Genomic DNA, 16,473 nt, shown 5'->3' with positions numbered 1-16,473 from the left:
TGGTCATGATGATAGTTCGTGCCCAAAGAACCCTCAGGTTGTTCCGAATGGGGATTATGGAAAAAATGGTGATGATTTTCAGGTTGTGGGTGCTAAAAAGAAGAAAGCTACTACTCAAGGGCTTCATATAAAAAATCAAAAACCTAAGGTAGTCTATCGTCCAGTTGCCAAACCTAAACCGAATTCGGCTGTGAAAAATTCGAATCAGGTTTCAACGTCGAACCCTTTTGATAGTCTTAAAGATGACGATGGTAATGGTACCATGGTGGGTCGAGTGGCTGGTAATCAGGGAGGTACCACCGTGGGTCGGGTTGAGAAGAAACCTTCGAGGGACAGGCAGGAATCGGATGAGGAGGAGGTCGAAGAAGTCTACAACGAAACTAGTGCATTCATGACATCGGGTACTTATCCTTTTTCTTCAAAAGCAGGGGCAAGCACCTCTTCTTCCAAGTTCTCGAATGGATAGGTTGTCTGCTTTTCGTCTGAAGGGGCTGCGGTTTTGTGGCCACTTTATTTTTGATGATGGTGGTTGAGATTATGTGTTTGTGGTTTGCATTGTTTGTCTACTAGATGTCGTGTCATGATGTATAGTAGACTAGGTTATGGGGTATTATAGGTCTTTGGTTTTGTTTTTGTTTTACATATATGGGGCATGTCCTGTATATGAACTAGTGTGGAACACATCCTCACTACTTGTACTTAATTGCGGTTGCATTTTAATAGAATCACCGGGGTAACCCTTTACCCAAAAAAAACATCCACAATCTGTCGAATTCCCAACCCACCTTCTTCCTTTGGTAAGCAAACAATATTCCAAGACACTTTAGCTTTCCCTTTAACGAAATTGTCTTGGCACCATAAGAAACTCCTTAGCTTTTGTTCAAGTTGTTTGACAATACTAACCGGCAAAATGAAAATCGAAGCCCAATAGACATAAAAAGCAGATAAGACCGAAATAATCAATTGAAGTCTACCCGCAAAAGATAAGGTTTTCGTTTTCCAATCAGTAATTTTGTTTTCCATTTTTTCTACCAACACCTTGCAATCCGAGAGAAGTAATCTAGAAGCAATTAGAGGAACACCAAGATACTTTATCGGCAAAGTACCATCATCAAACGGCATAATAGAATGAATAATGCACTTAACTTGATTCGGAACATTACAGAAAAAGGCCGTACTCTTTGTAAGACTAGGAACGAATCCCGACATATCCTTAAAACCATTAAGAGCATCCATAATAATCTTTACAGAATCAACTTCACCTCTCGAAAAGATAAATAGATCATCTGCAAAACATAAGTTAACAATCCGCTGCTTCTCACAACCCTTATGAAATCTGAAAGAAGACTCAGGCGATATTGTATGCTGGAGCATCGACGTTAAAACTTCCATTACAAGAGTGAAAAGGTATGGGGACATCGGATCTCCTTGTCTTAAACCCCTCTGACCTTTAAAATACCCAAATATGTTTCCATTTACACTAACTGAAAAAGATGATGAAGTGATGCATTTCATAATCCAGTCAATCATAATCTCATGGAATCCCCATTCGGAACAATCTGAGGGTTCTTTGGGCACGAACTATCATCATGACCAAGAAAACCCTAGTTTCTCTCTCTAGCTATGGCGATTTTGCACCTTCTTCCTACCTTGGATTTTTCTTCATGATTTTCGTATAACAGTCTGATCATCGGAGTATTGATTCATCAATATATCTGATTCGAACTAGTTAGCGGAAGGATTAAGTTGAATCTAGGGTTTTTCTTTTCTGTTTTATCGTCAAGCTATTCTAGGGTTTCTTGTGAGTTACGTACGGCTGGGTTTCTTGGTTTCTAGGGTTCTTGCGTGCATGGTTGATTCATTCGCTGTCTAAAGGGAGAGTTGTCTGCTGTCTAATGGATTTCTTTTCAAAGTCTGATGATATTGCTAAGGATGATCGAGGTAAGCCACCTTTACCGGTTAAGGGTTTAGCGAGTAGAGTGGTGAACATTGATGGTAACCCTCTGCTGCCTAGGAGGGGTACGGTGCAAACTGTTCAGTCTGATCCGAAGCAGATTAATATTATTGACGAGTTAACTAAGGTTACTGTTCCTGTTAATCCATTGGAGAATCTAGGGTCCGAGGGTTTTCAAAGTGGCAGATTGGATTTGGGTAAATCTCCATTATCGTATGCTGATTCAGTTGGGGTATCTACTTACAAGAAAGTTAACTTTCGAGCTCTTACGAGTCCGGCTGGGCCTGCAGGTTGTGATGTGGTTTTACCTAAAGAATCCGTTAGAACTGTTAAAGATAAACTAGCCAACACTCTATATGGTTACTTTCTAGGTGATCGTGTTGCATACCCGGTGGTTGAATTCTATGTTCGGAATAACTGGAAGAGGTTTGGCCTTCAAAAAACGATGATGAACGCTAATGGTTTTTTCTTCTTTAAATTTGCTGACGAGATTGGTATGAAGAATGTTATGAAGGAGGGTCCGTGGATTATTCGCTCACAACCTTTATTTCTTAATATATGGTCCCCGTCTTCGAAACTGGAAAAGAAAGAAGTCAAGAATGTTCAAGTTTGGGTTAAGCTTCATGAAGTTCCAATTGCAGCATATACGGAGGACGGGTTAAGCATGATTGCCATGGCTGTTGGAACTCCATTGGAACTAGATAAGTATACTACATCTATGTGCCTTGACTCTTGGGGGAGGAGCAGTTTTGCGAGAGCTTTAGTGGAGGTCTCGGCTGAGCATGATTTCAAAGAGGAAGTTGTTATTGCTGTACCGGAATTGGAAGGTGAAGGGTTTGTTAAGGAGAAAGTTTACGTTGAATACGAATGGTGTCCTCATAGATGTGCTTATTGTAAAATTTTTGGTCATGATGATAATACTTGTCCGAAACAGATCAGACAGGTCACAAAAGCTCTTGGCAAAGTTCAACAAACTCAACAAGTGTCTAAGAATAAAGAGGCCTCAAAGAAACCGATGATTGACAAGGATGGGTTTATGGATGTTGATTCTAAAAAAGCGGCCAAAAGAACAGGATTCCCTATGTCTAAACCGAAGCAAAAATTTGAATACCGTCCTATCTCCTCTAAAGCTAGCGGAAGTAGTAGCAAATCTGATCCAAGTGCTAGCTCGTCTAATCCTTTTGATGTGTTTAATGATTCCAAGTTAGCTAATGAGGCTGAACGGGTGGGAAATAGAGATGATCCTTATGGTTCGGATGACGACGAAGTCGAGGAAATTTATAATGAAACCGATGAATTTCTGGTTAGTGGGACTTTAAAACCTGATAATCCACAAGGGGCAAGCACTCCTTCTCCGAATGTTATTAATGGTTAGCATTGCTTCATGGAATATTAGGGGGTTGAACCGCCCTCTGAAACAAACGGAGGTTCGTCAGGCAGTCAAGGATTATAGTTTGAGCTTATGTGCTATCTTAGAATCGCATGTTGATGTCAGCAAGCTTGGTCACATTTGTAAATCGATTTTTCGCTCATGGGATTGGACGTCTAATGGAGCTCGGTGTAAAAAAGGTACAAGGATTATTATTGGGTGGAACCCAGCTGTTTTTGATGTTATGGTATTATCTCAGACGGATCAGGTTATTCACCTACAACTTTTTTTCAAGCTGGATAAGAAAATGATCTTTTGCTCGATTGTTTATGCCGCTAATTATCATGTTACTCGAAGGGAATTATGGCATCATTTGGCTTTACATAAAGTGTTTGTCGGGAATAATCCCTGGGTTGTTTTGGGTGATTTCAATTCTGCTTTAAATCTAGAAGATAAGTCGATGGGCTCCTCGACCGTGTCTGCTAGTATGAAAGAGTTTCAAGATTGTGTAGATAAGATTGAGATGTTCGATATCAAAAGGTCAGGTTTGCATTATACTTGGAATCAAAAGCCTAAGAAAGGGATTGGGTTGCTTAAGAAGATTGATAGAGTGCTGGGGAACACGCAATTTGTCACCCAATGCCCGAGTGCAGTTGCTATCTTTCAGCCGTATCGGCTTTCTGATCATTGTCCTTGTGTCCTATCTATTCCTGATGCTGGTACCCTGAAGCCGCGGTCTTTTAAATTTGCTAACTTTTTGGTTTACAAACCAGAATTTATGGAGATTGTGAAGAGGGTTTGGGAGACGAGAATTCAAGGTGTTCTTCAGTTTTGTGTTGCTAAAAGGCTTCGACTTCTAAAGACTCCTCTCAGGGCGCTTTTATTTAAGCAGGGTAATTTACATAAAAAAGTGGAAAGCCTTCGTGATAAGCTAGATAATCTGCAGAAACTAATTGACAAGGAGCCGAATGATGAAAGTTTACGGACTCAAGAGGCTACTAGTACTAGTGAACTTCATGAAGCTATGTTGGATGAGGAACGCTTTCTGAAACAAAAATCTAAAGTCGATTGGTTGAGGGCTGGGGATAATAATACGGCTTTCTTTCACTCTTCGGTTAAATGTAAGAATCACCATAGCCGTATTGATGTTATTAGAGATTCGGGAGGTGTCGTTTTTGAAGGTGATAAAGTTCAACATGCCTTTGTGGATCATTATGAGAAATTTTTGGGCTGCAATGGAGATACGTCGACCAGTCCGGCTCCGGACCTTTTCACGCAAATATTGGATCCTTAGATCGCTACTCATATGGTCAGACAAGTGACTGAAGATGAAGTCAAAAAGGCTATGTTCTCTATTGGTATTAATAAAGCGCCAGGTCCGGATGGTTTCACAGCGGCGTTTTTCAAGAGTGCTTGGCCTATTGTCGGGAATGATGTTTCTAAGGCTATTATTGATTTTTTTGACACCGGTCATTTGCTCAAAGAGTTGAATCATACCCTTATTGTGCTTGTGCCTAAGGTTCCTTCACCATCCGTTGTTACGGATTATAGGCCGATTGCTTGTTGTAATGTCATTTACAAGTGCATAAGCAAGATCATTGCGGATAGACTGAAGGGGGTTCTAGCTAATATTGTTAGTATAAACCAGTCCGCTTTTGTTCCTGGCAGGAAGATTTCTGATAACATCTTGTTAACCCAAGAGCTGATGCACAATTACCATAGGAATGTCGGCCCTCCAAGATGTGCTTTTAAAATTGATATCCAAAAGGCCTATGATACGGTTGATTGGAAATTTCTCAAAAATATCCTCCTTGGTTTTGGGTTCAATGATTTGATGGTGAACTGGATCATGGTATGTGTCTCTACTACATCGTATTCTGTGTGTATCAATGGCAATGTGCATGGGTATTTCAAAGGTAATCGTGGGCTTCGTCAGGGTGATCCTCTCTCCCCGTATTTGTTTACTCTTGTTATGGAAGTTTTAACGGCCATTTTGCACCATTCGTTAAGGATTGATTCATCCTTCAAGTTCCATAATAAATGTGAAAAGCACCAAATTATCAACCTCTGTTTTGCAGACGATCTATTTCTCTTTGCTAGAGGGGAGATTGCTTCGGCTAGGTACCTTATGAACTCTATTTCTAAATTTGCGAAGATGTCGGGTCTCCTCCCTAATAATCAGAAAAGCACTGTCTTCTTTTGTAATGTTCCAAGTTATATTAAAAGTGCTATCCTGAGTATCATGCCTTTTAAGGAGGGTTCTTTGCCTGTGCGGTATCTTGGTGTCCCACTTATCTCGTCGGGTTTGTTATATAGAGACTGCAATGTCCTGTTGGAGAAATTAGACAAAAGAATCATGCATTGGAGAAATAAGCTTCTCTCTTTCGCAGGTAGAGTGCAGCTAATTGTTTCTGTGTTATCGTCTATGCATATTTTCTGGTCTTCTGTGTTTATGCTTCCGAGTAGAGTTGTTCTCGAGTTGGAGGCAAAGATGAGAAATTTTTTGTGGTCGCAAGATATGGTATCCCAGAAAGGCAAAGCTAAAGTTTCTTGGAAAGCAGTTTGCCTTCCTAAATATGAAGGGGGGTTGGGTATTCGGCGTATCGGTGATGTAAACAAAGCCCTTATGGCTAATCACATTTGCAGTATTCTTAACAGGAGGAAGTCTTTGTGGGTGGATTGGGTTCATGTTTACAGGTTAAAAGGTAAGAGCTTTTGGATTGCCAAAATGCCCTCTTCGTGTAGCTACTCGTGGCGTAAGATTCTTAATCTTCGTCCGGTTTTGAGGGATTTCTTTTGGATTGATATTGGCAATGGGGCCTTGGCTTCGGCTTGGTACGACCGTTGGAGTGACATTGGGCCGCTTGGGGAATTTATATCGCCAAGAGTTATTTCTAATGCTGGGTTCCGGTTAGAGGATTCGGTTTCTGACATTCAGGCCAACGGTCAGTGGAAGTGGCCGGTTGCTTGGAGGGATCTCTTTCCTGTTCTAATTCAGCTAGATCATGTCAATATCCGGCCGAATAATCCTGATAGAGTTATGTGGCGTGATGGTAATAACACAAGTGTTTTCTCGTCTTCGGAGGCTTGGAATTCGGTTCGGTTCAAAGGTACAGAAATAGATTGGTGCACTATTGTCTGGTTTAACCAATGTATCCCGAGGCATGCTTTTTTGATGTGGCTGATTATGAGAGGTAAACTTCTCACGCAGGATAAGATTCTTAAGTGGGATATCTCTCGTAGAAAGACGATGAATATGATGTGTTGTCTGCTTTGCTATGCTAATCATGACTCTCATAGCCATTTGTTCTTCGAATGTGAATTTTCCACGAAAGTTTGGTATATCGTGAGGCAAAAAGTGGGCATGAGTACGGTTCACCCTAAGTGGGAGGATATCATCAATTGGCTTCGTGATCGGTCCAAATCAAAGTTAGCATCTGATTATGTTGCGAAGCTGCTGGTGGCGGCATGTGCTTATGTTATTTGGCAGGAGCGTAATTTCAGGATATTCAAGAATCGGATGCGTCCTCCAGAGACTGTTAGTGAAAATATCATTAGTTTGGTTAGATACAAGCTAATGGGTGCGAGATTGAAGACAACGGAAAATGTGCGAAGACTTTGGAGGGAGTGGGAGATTCATGGCAACGACATTGTAGATGATGGTGGCTGAGTAATTTTGTGTCTTTTTACATTGGTTTGGTCTAGATTGTAGTCTAGTGGGTCGGTTTCAGTTTGATTTGTTTTTCTTGGTTGTTTTCTTGGTTGTTTTCTTTGTTTCTACTTTCATGGGGCATGTCCCATGATTGAACTAGTGTAGACTCCCTACACTACTTGGTTTTTATTGGTTGTGAATATATAGAATCACCGGGGTAACCCTTTACCCAAAAAAAAAAAAATCTCATGGAATCCATACCCCTTCAAGATTTCACCCAGAAATTCCCAATCCACTGTGCAAGAAGGTTGTGACGTTGTTCTTCCTAAGGAATCTATCCGGACTGTGCAGGATAAACTGGCCAATACCATTTATGGATATTTTTTGGGGGACCGACTTGCATTCCCAGTTGTTGACTATTATATGAAAGTTAATTGGAACAAATATGGATTGCAAAAAACGATGATGAATGCCAACGGTTTTTTCTTCTTCAAGTTTAATGATGAAGTCGGGATGTTGAACGTACTCAAAGATGGTCCGTGGATTATCAGGTCTCAACCGTTGAATCTGAATACATGGACTCCTACGACCAAATTGGAAAAGAAAGAAGTAAAGCAAGTGCAAGTCTGGGTGAAAATTCATGTGGTTCCAATTGCGGCCTATACGGAAGATGGTCTTAGCCTGATAGCTACAACAATTGGGGAGCCAAAGATGCTGGATTCGTTTACAACGTCTATGTGTACGGATTCATGGGGTCGTAGTAGCTATGATAGAGCTTTGGTGGAAATTTCGGCTGAAAAGGAATTCCGTGATGAGATTACAATTGCTATACTTGAACCTGACGGGGAGGGTTATATCAAAGAGACTATGTACGTGGAATATGAATGGAGCCCGCATCGTTGTGCTACATGTTGTGTGTTTGGTCATTCAAACGAGATGTGTCCGAAAAAGCCAATGAAACCGGGTAATGCTAGACATGAGGATCATAATCGCAATGTTCAAAGAAACATGCAAGTGAAAAAGATACCGACTGTGGATCAGGATGGTTATACTGAAGTCCATGGAAAGAAAGTTGCTAGAAAGATTGGTATTCCGGTGAACAAACAAAAATCTAAATTTTAATATCGGCCAGTGTCAAAGACTAAGCCGAATAAGAATAATGGCTCAACTTCAAAGGCCTTCAAGTCGAATAACCCCTTTGACATTCTGAATGAAGTTGACCCGGAATCGGGTTCCAGCAAGAAGGTGACGGGTTCGGGCCTTCAGGATACGGATGATGATGACGTTGAAGAGGTTCACAATGAAATGGATGAATTTATGGTGCAAGGTTCGCTGAATTTAAATAGTAAACAAGGGGCAAGCACTCCTTCTCAGATAGTTACTGATGGTTAGTATTGCGGTTTGGAATATAAGGGGGTTGAATCGCCTGCTTAAACAAATGGAGGTTCGTCAGGCAGTGAAGGATTACAATTTGAGCTTGTGTGCTATATTAGAGTCCCATGTTGATGTTGATAAACTGGGTAAAGTGTGTAAAGCTGTGTTTCGTTCTTGGGATTGGACTTCGAATGGAGGATGTTATGACAAAGGTACAAGAATTATTATTGGGTGGAATCCGGCTATCTTTGATGTGATGATTTTGGCTCAATCCTCCCAGGTTATGCACCTCCAACTAGTGTTTAAACTGGATAAAAGAATGGTTTTCTGTTCTATTGTGTATGCAGACAACTATTACGTTTCCCGTAGGGAGTTATGGCATCATCTTTCTATGCATAAAGTCCTTATTGCGGATAGGCCTTGGTTTATTATGGGTGATTTTAATTCAGCGCTTAACATAGAAGATAAATCAATGGGTACTTCTTCTGTGTCTATTGGTATGAGGGAGTTTCAAGCGTGTGTAGATGACATTGAAGTGTTTAATATTAATCGAACATGTATTCATTTTACGTGGAACCAAAAGCCTAACAAAGGTGTTGGGTTACTAAAGAAAATTGATCGGGTGATGGGAAACACCCCTTTTGTTGCTGAATACCCGAACTCGGTTGCCATGTTCAAGCCTTATAGACTTTCGGATCATTGTCCTTGTATCTTATCTATCCCGGAAGCTATGAAGATGAAACCGAAGTCTTTTAAGTTCGCTAATTTCTTGGTTTTTAAACCTGAATTTGTAGATATTGTTCAAAAGCATTGGGGTACAAACGTTGATGGGGTGCACCAATTTCGAGTTGTCAAGAAGCTTCGGTTACTTAAAAACCCTCTTCGTTCATTGCTTTTCAAACAAGGCAACCTTCACAAGAAAGTTGAAAGACTTCGGACGAGGTTAGATGTTATTCAGCAAAATATTGATCAGGATCCTCTAAATGTTGATCTCCGGGCCGAAGAATCGTCTACTAGCTGTGATCTTCAGGAGGCGTTGCTGGATGAGGAGCATTTTCTGAAAAAAAGTGAAGGTTGATTGGTTGAGAGCGGGTGACATGAATACCGCTTTTTTCATTCGTCTTTGAAATCAGAAATCATTGTAGCAGAATTGATGTTATTAACGATTCGGGTGGGACTCTTTACGAAGGTGACATGGTTTATAAAGCTTTTGTTCAACACTATGAGAAGTTCTTTGGTAGTCAAGGAGATACTTCGCTTGAGCCAGCTCCGGATTTATTTCCGAAAATCTTATCTCATAATGTTGCTAATCACATGGTCCGACATGTAATGGAGGAGGAGGTCAAGAAGGCGATGTTCTCTATTGGTAATGATAAAGCTCTGGGCCAGATGGATATACGGCGGCGTTTTTCAAAAGTGCTTGGCCTCTAATTGGTAATGATATTTTTAATGTGATTAAAGATTTTTTTTTGAGACTGGTAACTTGCTTCGGGAATTGAATCATACTCTCATAGTTCTTATTCCAAAGGTTTTGACACCTATGGTTGTTACGGATTTTCGCCCGATCGCTTGTTGTAATGTATTATACAAGTGTATTAGCAAGATTATTGCAGACAAAATAAAGGGAGCCCTGAATGGGATTGTCAGCATCAATCAATCGGCTTTTGTTCCTGGAAGGAAGATTTCGGATAATATTCTTTTAACGCAAGTGTTAATGCATAACTATCATTGAAATGTGTGTCCTCCTAGATGTGCGTTTAAAGTAGATATTCAAAAAGCTTATGATACGGTGGATTGGAGATTTCTAAAAAGTGTGTTGCTTGGTTTTGGTTTTAACAGTAAGATGGTGGAGTGGATCATGATTTGTGTGTCTTCTACTTCATTTTTGGTTTGTGTTAATGGCATGGTGCATGGTTTTTTCAAAGGTAACCGAGGGTTAAGACAAGGGGATCCAATATCTCCCTATTTATTCACTCTTGTCATGGAGGTTTTGACGGGTATTCTTCAGCATGTAGTTCGGATAGATTCTTTGTTTAAATTCCATAACAGATGTGAAAGGCAACAGATTATTAATCTTTGCTTTGCAGATGATCTTTTTCTTTTTGCTAGAGGGGAAGTGAATTCGGCCAAGTGTATTATGTCATCTCTTTCAAAGTTCACTAAGATGTCGGGGTTAGTGCCTAGCAACCAGAAAAGCACGGTTTTCTTTTGTAATGTTAATGACCATGTCAAACAGGTGATTCTGAACATTATGCCTTTTGTGGAAGGAAAATTACATGTGAAGTACTTGGGGGTTCCTCTTATTTCCTCTAAACTTAGGTATAATGATTGTCGTGTGCTTGTGGAAAAGTTAGAGAAACGAATAATGCACTGGAGGAACAAATTGTTATCGTTTGCGGGCAGACTTCAACTTATTATATTAGTCCTCAGTTTTTATCTTACCGAATCGGGTGATTCAGGAGCTTGAAGCTAGTAGAGGTAAATCTAAAGTTTCTTGGAAATCTGTTTGTACGCCTAAATACGAAGGGGGGGGGTGGGTATTAGACGTATTTGGGATATGAACAAAGCCCTGATGGCGTCTCACATTTGGAGTATTGTTTCTAAGCGAGAGTCCCTATGGGTTGAGTGGGTTCATTAATATCGGCTATAAGGCAAAAGTTTTTGGGTTTGCAAATCGCCGTCGAACACCTGTTGGTCGTGGAGAAAGCTTATTCAGTTGCGGCCTTTTATTCGAAATCATATATGGTCTAAGTTAGGGAATGGCCATAATATGTCAGCCTGGTTTGATTATTGGAACGACTTGGGGCCTCTTGGTGATTTTCTGTTGCCAAGAACTATTACGGATGCTGATTTTCGTTTGGATGACCCGGTGGCTAAGATATTCTATAATGGTGTTTGGAATTGGCCTGTCGCGTGGAGGGATCTATTCCCCGTTCTCATTCAGCTCGATCACCTTCACTTAGAACCGTCAAAACCTGACCGATTACTATGGAAGGATGATGGGGAAATTAATGAATTCTCTTCGTCGGCTGTTTGGCATTCGGTTCGGCATAGAGAACCAGAAGTTGACTGGTGCAGTTTTGTTTGGTTCGCCCAATGTATCCCTAGGCATGCGTTTATGATGTGGTTGATAATGAAAGGTAAGCTTCTTACTCAAGACAAAATTCTGCAATGGGATCTTTCTCGGCGTAAAAACATGAATATGATGTGCTGTCTGTTATGCTATGAGAACTTTGATTCTCACTCTCACTTGTTTTTTAAGTGTAAGTTCTCCTCTCAAGTGTGGCTTATGGTTCGAAATAGAGTGGGGATGAGTTTTGTGTGTCCGAGATGGGTGGATATCGTCGATTGGCTTCGTGTTCGAGCTCGTTCAAAGAAAGCTCATGTTTATGTTGCTATGATTCTTGTTGCAGCCACTGCGTATAGTATTTGGCAAGAGAGGAATGCCAGGTTATTTGAAAATCAATTGAGACCTCCTAAAACGGTTAGTGACATCATTCTGAAAACAGTGAGATACAAGTTGATGGGAGCAAAGTTAAAGAACACTGATAGGGTGCGCAAGCTGCTTGGAGAATGGGAGATTACAAAAGAAAGTGAAAATGATGGAGGCTGATTAGTCTGTAGCTTTTGATTTCCGGCCTTGTCTAGATGTTTGTCTAGGTGTTTTTCTTGGCTGTTTTTTCGTTATCTTTTGTTGGTTTTACTTTCATGGGGCATGTCTCATGATTGAACTAGTGTAGTCTCTCTACACTACTTGTTTTTTTTGGTTGTGAATATATAGAATCACCGAGTTAACCCTTTACCCAAAAAAACACCCTCTTCAATGGGCTCGCATAACCTACAAAGAAACCATCATTAGTCTTAGCACCAAATTTGCCATCTGGATCTATGAAGGTACATGGAGATCCAAACGGTTCTAAAAATCTTAGATTGGGCTTATAACGGTGTAAAAGTTCAAAACACGTTTTCTTATATTTCTTGACAGTGAGCACTCGGTTCAAAGTATAGCACGCTGCTGCTACTGCTTCACTCCAGAAGAATATTGGTAACTTGGAATCGGCAAGCATTGTTCGAGCAGTTTCAATCAAAGTGCGATTCTTTCTTTCAGCTACACCGTTCTGTTGTGGAGTGTATGGCGCGCTGAATTCATGAAGAATCCCTTTCTCGTTACAGAAACCGAGCATTCGATTATTCTTGAACTCCGTTCCATTATCACTTCTTATTCTCCTGATCGGCAGCTTATACAGCATCTCCATCTTTTTGAATAGAACCATCAGTGACTCAAACGTCTGATCTTTCCTCTCCATGCACACCACCCAAGAGAATCTTGTGAAGTCATCAGTGACTACCAGACAGTATAAGTCACCACTGATGCTCTTCACATTAACCGGCCCAAAGAGATCCATGTGGAGTCTCTCAAGCGGTACTTTGATCGAATTCAGCAACTTCTGCGGGTGTGTTTTCCTTGTCTGCTTTCCATTCTTGCAAGCTACACAGTCGTCATTCAAATGAAAATTTTTCAAATTCACACCTTCAACCAAATCATTATGTACAAGAAAATTCATTTTCCTAACATGAATGTGGCCCATCTTTCGATGCCACATTATCGACTCTTTTTCTGTAGCTTTAGTTTTTGTCACAAAACACTGTTTTTGATGATCTGTTGTTGTTGCGACACTCATGTCAAGAATATATAAATCATTTTCTCGTGGAGCACTCAACAACACCATATCCTCAGGAATTTTAAAACTTGGTTTTAAGACAAGACATTCATTTTTAGTGAAATGTACGGTAAAAGACTTGTCACAAATTTGTGAAATACTGAGCAAGTTGTTTTCCAGTTCAATTATGTAGTTCACTTTTTCAAACGATATAAATCCATTCGTTAAGGTTTTTTTTGGGTAAAGGGTTACCCGGTGAATCTATTATAAACCGCAAATAAGTACAAGTAGTGAGGATGAATTCCACACTAGTTCATATTCAGGACATGCCCCATATATGTAAGCCAACAATCATAAAAGAACCTATGACATGACATCAAACCTAGCCTACTACACATCATGCAAAGATATCTAGCAGACAAAACAATACATAACCAAAATCTTCACCCTCTGTCATCGAAGACGAAGTTGCCACGAACCGGCAGGCCCTTTAGACGAACCAATGACAAACTATCCATTGGAGATCTTTGTGGAAGAGGTGCTTGCCCCTGAACTAGAAGTCGAAGGACATGTACCCGAATCTTTGGTTTCATCATAGACAACTTCAACCCCGTCCTCATCTAAATCCTCATGAACCTGTCTACCCCCTTTATTTCTCTCTTGAGTTGACACATCCCTTCTCCCAACACACTCGAGAGCAGAAAACGGATTATGAGTCTACCCCCGTCCTCATCTAAATCCATTCGTTAAGGTTCCTTGACCAACAATCCTTCCACCCTGATTCCCAGCGAATCCGACGTATCCACCATTGATAGATTTCACGTCATAGAGCAACGCCAGCATTCAAGTCATGTGTCTTGAGGCTCCGCTGTCCATTATCCATTTTGATATTATCGACCTCGGCAGCCCCTGCAAACATTATAGCAAATCACTCAAACAATGACGCCCATGACTTCTTAACAGCTGAAACACTTCCAAATACTATGTCACACGTCACATCAACCTTTGGAAAGTTAAAAATGACATTTGGAACATCAATTTTGACTTTTGATTTTAATTCTACTTTTTTAATCGGTGGAAACTCTTCAAGAATCTTATCAAGTTCAAACTCAAGCTTTTCAACATCATCTTTAAAAACTTTTGTTTCATTTTTCAAAACACTATCCATCTTTTTCTCTTCAACCGATGATTTTGATTTCACCACCCAAGATTGATTCTCAAAAACTTTCATTTTTGGATAAATCTTTGAAGCCTTTTGAACTTCGAAGATTCGCCAACCTCAAAAGTTGATTTCGGCTTATCTTCTGTCTTCAGAGATTCACCCCTCTTCAAAATGCGAACCGGTGAAATCATTTGTTTTTTTACCCTTGTTATCAGTTGGAGTTTTAGGTCGGGGTTTTTGTAAAACAGATTTTTCAAAGACTTTCTTGCATTGTTTAGCCATATGACCAATCTCATTGCAGCGATAGCAAACTCTTTTGTCATATTCGACAAAAGTTGATTTGAACGACTCTTCTTTTAATTTCTTCACTGCATTGAAATCATCAATGGCTTTTTGACTAAAAATGTACTATTTTTCAGCATCAACACTTGGACCAACAACGAAAACATCATTCATGTTTTCCTTTGGCTTGACATTCTTCTTAGCCATTTTCTTTTCAAATCCAATCCCTTTGTTTTTAAAATTGTTTCCATTTTTCTTGTTATTACCATTTCCCTCCCACTCTTTCTTACCCGAGTCGTTAGGTTGTGACTTAACAAAAGACCTTTTTGGTTTTGAAAAGAACTCTTTGTTGTTTACCTTAGAAATATCAATTTCGACCAATTTAAACACTTTTTCAACATTCTCAATCTTTGCATTTTGGAGCGGATACTCAAAATCAGAAAAAAGCTTGTCAGTTCCAATCATTGTGTAAACCACAATAATCGGATCATCATTCGCGACTTTGTCTGATTTTGGTATGAATCTGTCTAAGAAGTTACCATCTTCTTCAGAATCAGACACAAAATTTTCAGAATGAGTTTTCATAATCTCAGACTCCGAGTTATCACTCTCTTCGTCTAACACTTGGTCAACAACGGTCTTGATAACCTGTGACTCATTGTCAGTGTCGGACGGAGAGAATGTAACATCAATACTCTCCGGTAACTCATTCTCAATGGTCCTCAGTTTAAGATTCAACGCAGCTTCCACCCCATCTGGATATTTCTGAGTGTAATGATTCCACATTGGGGGTGGAACACTGTTAAAGACAGGTGTTGCATTTGGTTGTTGCAGGACAATCTGCTCAATCACATAAGAAGATGCAACATAGCTCATTAACTTCTTATCAATTCTTTCATTCTCAATTTTGGTTAACTCTAACTCTTTCTTTAATGAAGCAATCATGTCTAAATGAAAATTGATTTCCACTTGTTTATCAAAAATTGTTGATTTTAACAATCTTGTGGCTTTATCATTTTCAAGACTCTCCTTTTGAATCATTTTTATAGATCTAGCCAATGTGTCATATGTTTCTTTTACTTGACTTAGATCAAATTTAATCATATCAGTGTATTGTTTCAATTCCTGAAACTTTGTGTCCTTTTCAAGACACTCCATGCACGGTTTTGAACAGTTTTGGCATGAAGTTTCAGAAATTGAATCAATCTTCTCGACAATCTTTTCTTCCTGATCAGTTTTAACACCCAGTTTACCAACACCATCTGACTCTGACTCAGACACTCCTTCCGTTTTGACTGCTCATTAGACTCCTTTTGTACTGACTCCTTTTTGACTGAAACATTTTGAACTGACTCAGTATCAACAGACTCTGGTTTTACAGGTTCTGTGTCTACCTCTTTTAGTTTTCCCATCAAGGCTCTGTCAGCAATCTCCTTCAATGTCTCTTCAGTCATCTCTTTGGAGACATCAATTATCTCTTCAACCGAATCTTTCTTTACATCATACTGTGGGCAGAATCCTGTTGTTGCCTCTTCGAAGTAACCTGCAAAAGAATCAAACACTTTAGGAGGCATAATTGATTTTAAAGAACTAGCTAAAACCTCCTGTTCCGATTGATAATAGTTGACTTCGGCAGCAATTTCCTCAAGATCAGCCACATTTTCCTCAGATACATCCGCACTAACCACCTCTGGTTCAACAACACTCTCTGACTCCTCCACAATCTCAGCCATCATAGCTCTACCCTCACTGCCCGGAATGTATTTATCCCAACTGAAACCTTCAGCTACCTTCTCATCATCTTGGTTGACTATGAGAGCTTTCTCCTGCTTGTTCTCAATCTGAGGTCTCTGAACGACTGGTTGTTGATTTGTCTTGTGATAGATCGCCTGTCTGTAGTAGTCGTTAGTAAATGGATTTTGGTGATTGTTGACCTCTCTATTCGGACACTCTCTCTTAAAATGCCCCCTCTCTTTGCATTTAAAACACGTCACTTTGGGCTTATCAAATCCGAGCTTT

The 16,473-nt window shown here is 40.0% G+C and overlaps 3 protein-coding genes across 3 annotated transcripts; all 3 read left to right on the top strand.

Annotated features, from left to right (window-relative positions):
* Window positions 1–7,437: 7,437 nt before the first annotated feature.
* LOC110888152 lies at window positions 7,438–8,367 on the top strand. The gene is made up of 2 exons (XM_022135692.1): window positions 7,438–8,062; window positions 8,108–8,367. The coding sequence occupies exons 1-2, from the start codon at window positions 7,438–7,440 to the stop codon at window positions 8,365–8,367; spliced, it is 885 nt and encodes a 294-aa protein (XP_021991384.1).
* A 46-nt stretch (window positions 8,368–8,413) lies between these two features.
* On the top strand, window positions 8,414–9,780 carry LOC110888151. Its single transcript, XM_022135691.1, has 2 exons — window positions 8,414–9,422; window positions 9,539–9,780. The coding sequence occupies exons 1-2, from the start codon at window positions 8,414–8,416 to the stop codon at window positions 9,778–9,780; spliced, it is 1,251 nt and encodes a 416-aa protein (XP_021991383.1).
* Window positions 9,781–11,119: 1,339 nt separating this feature from the next.
* LOC110888150 lies at window positions 11,120–11,962 on the top strand. The gene has a single exon (XM_022135690.1). It carries the CDS (start codon window positions 11,120–11,122, stop codon window positions 11,960–11,962), a length of 843 nt encoding a protein of 280 aa, XP_021991382.1.
* The last annotated feature ends 4,511 nt before the right edge of the window (window positions 11,963–16,473 follow it).

Source organism: Helianthus annuus, chromosome 11, assembly GCF_002127325.2.
Source record: "Helianthus annuus cultivar XRQ/B chromosome 11, HanXRQr2.0-SUNRISE, whole genome shotgun sequence".
In the NCBI taxonomy this organism is placed as follows: domain Eukaryota; kingdom Viridiplantae; phylum Streptophyta; class Magnoliopsida; order Asterales; family Asteraceae; genus Helianthus; species Helianthus annuus.
Note: the sequence above shows the minus strand (reverse complement) of the source record. Positions and strands in the feature narration are given on the sequence as shown.

What these genes read in the sequence shown, in the direction of transcription:
- LOC110888150 (XM_022135690.1), top strand. Translation starts at nt 11,120, where the DNA reads ATGTCAGCCTGGTTTGATTATTGGAACGACTTGGGGCCTCTTGGTGAT.
- LOC110888152 (XM_022135692.1), top strand. Translation starts at nt 7,438, where the DNA reads ATGATGAATGCCAACGGTTTTTTCTTCTTCAAGTTTAATGATGAAGTC. An exon ending in GAAAGTTGCTAGAAAGATTG is followed by an intron (nt 8,063 to 8,107) that starts GTATTCCGGTGA and finishes AATATCGGCCAG; the next exon opens with TGTCAAAGACTAAGCCGAAT.
- LOC110888151 (XM_022135691.1), top strand. Translation starts at nt 8,414, where the DNA reads ATGGAGGTTCGTCAGGCAGTGAAGGATTACAATTTGAGCTTGTGTGCT. An exon ending in TTTTCTGAAAAAAAGTGAAG is followed by an intron (nt 9,423 to 9,538) that starts GTTGATTGGTTG and finishes CTCTTTACGAAG; the next exon opens with GTGACATGGTTTATAAAGCT.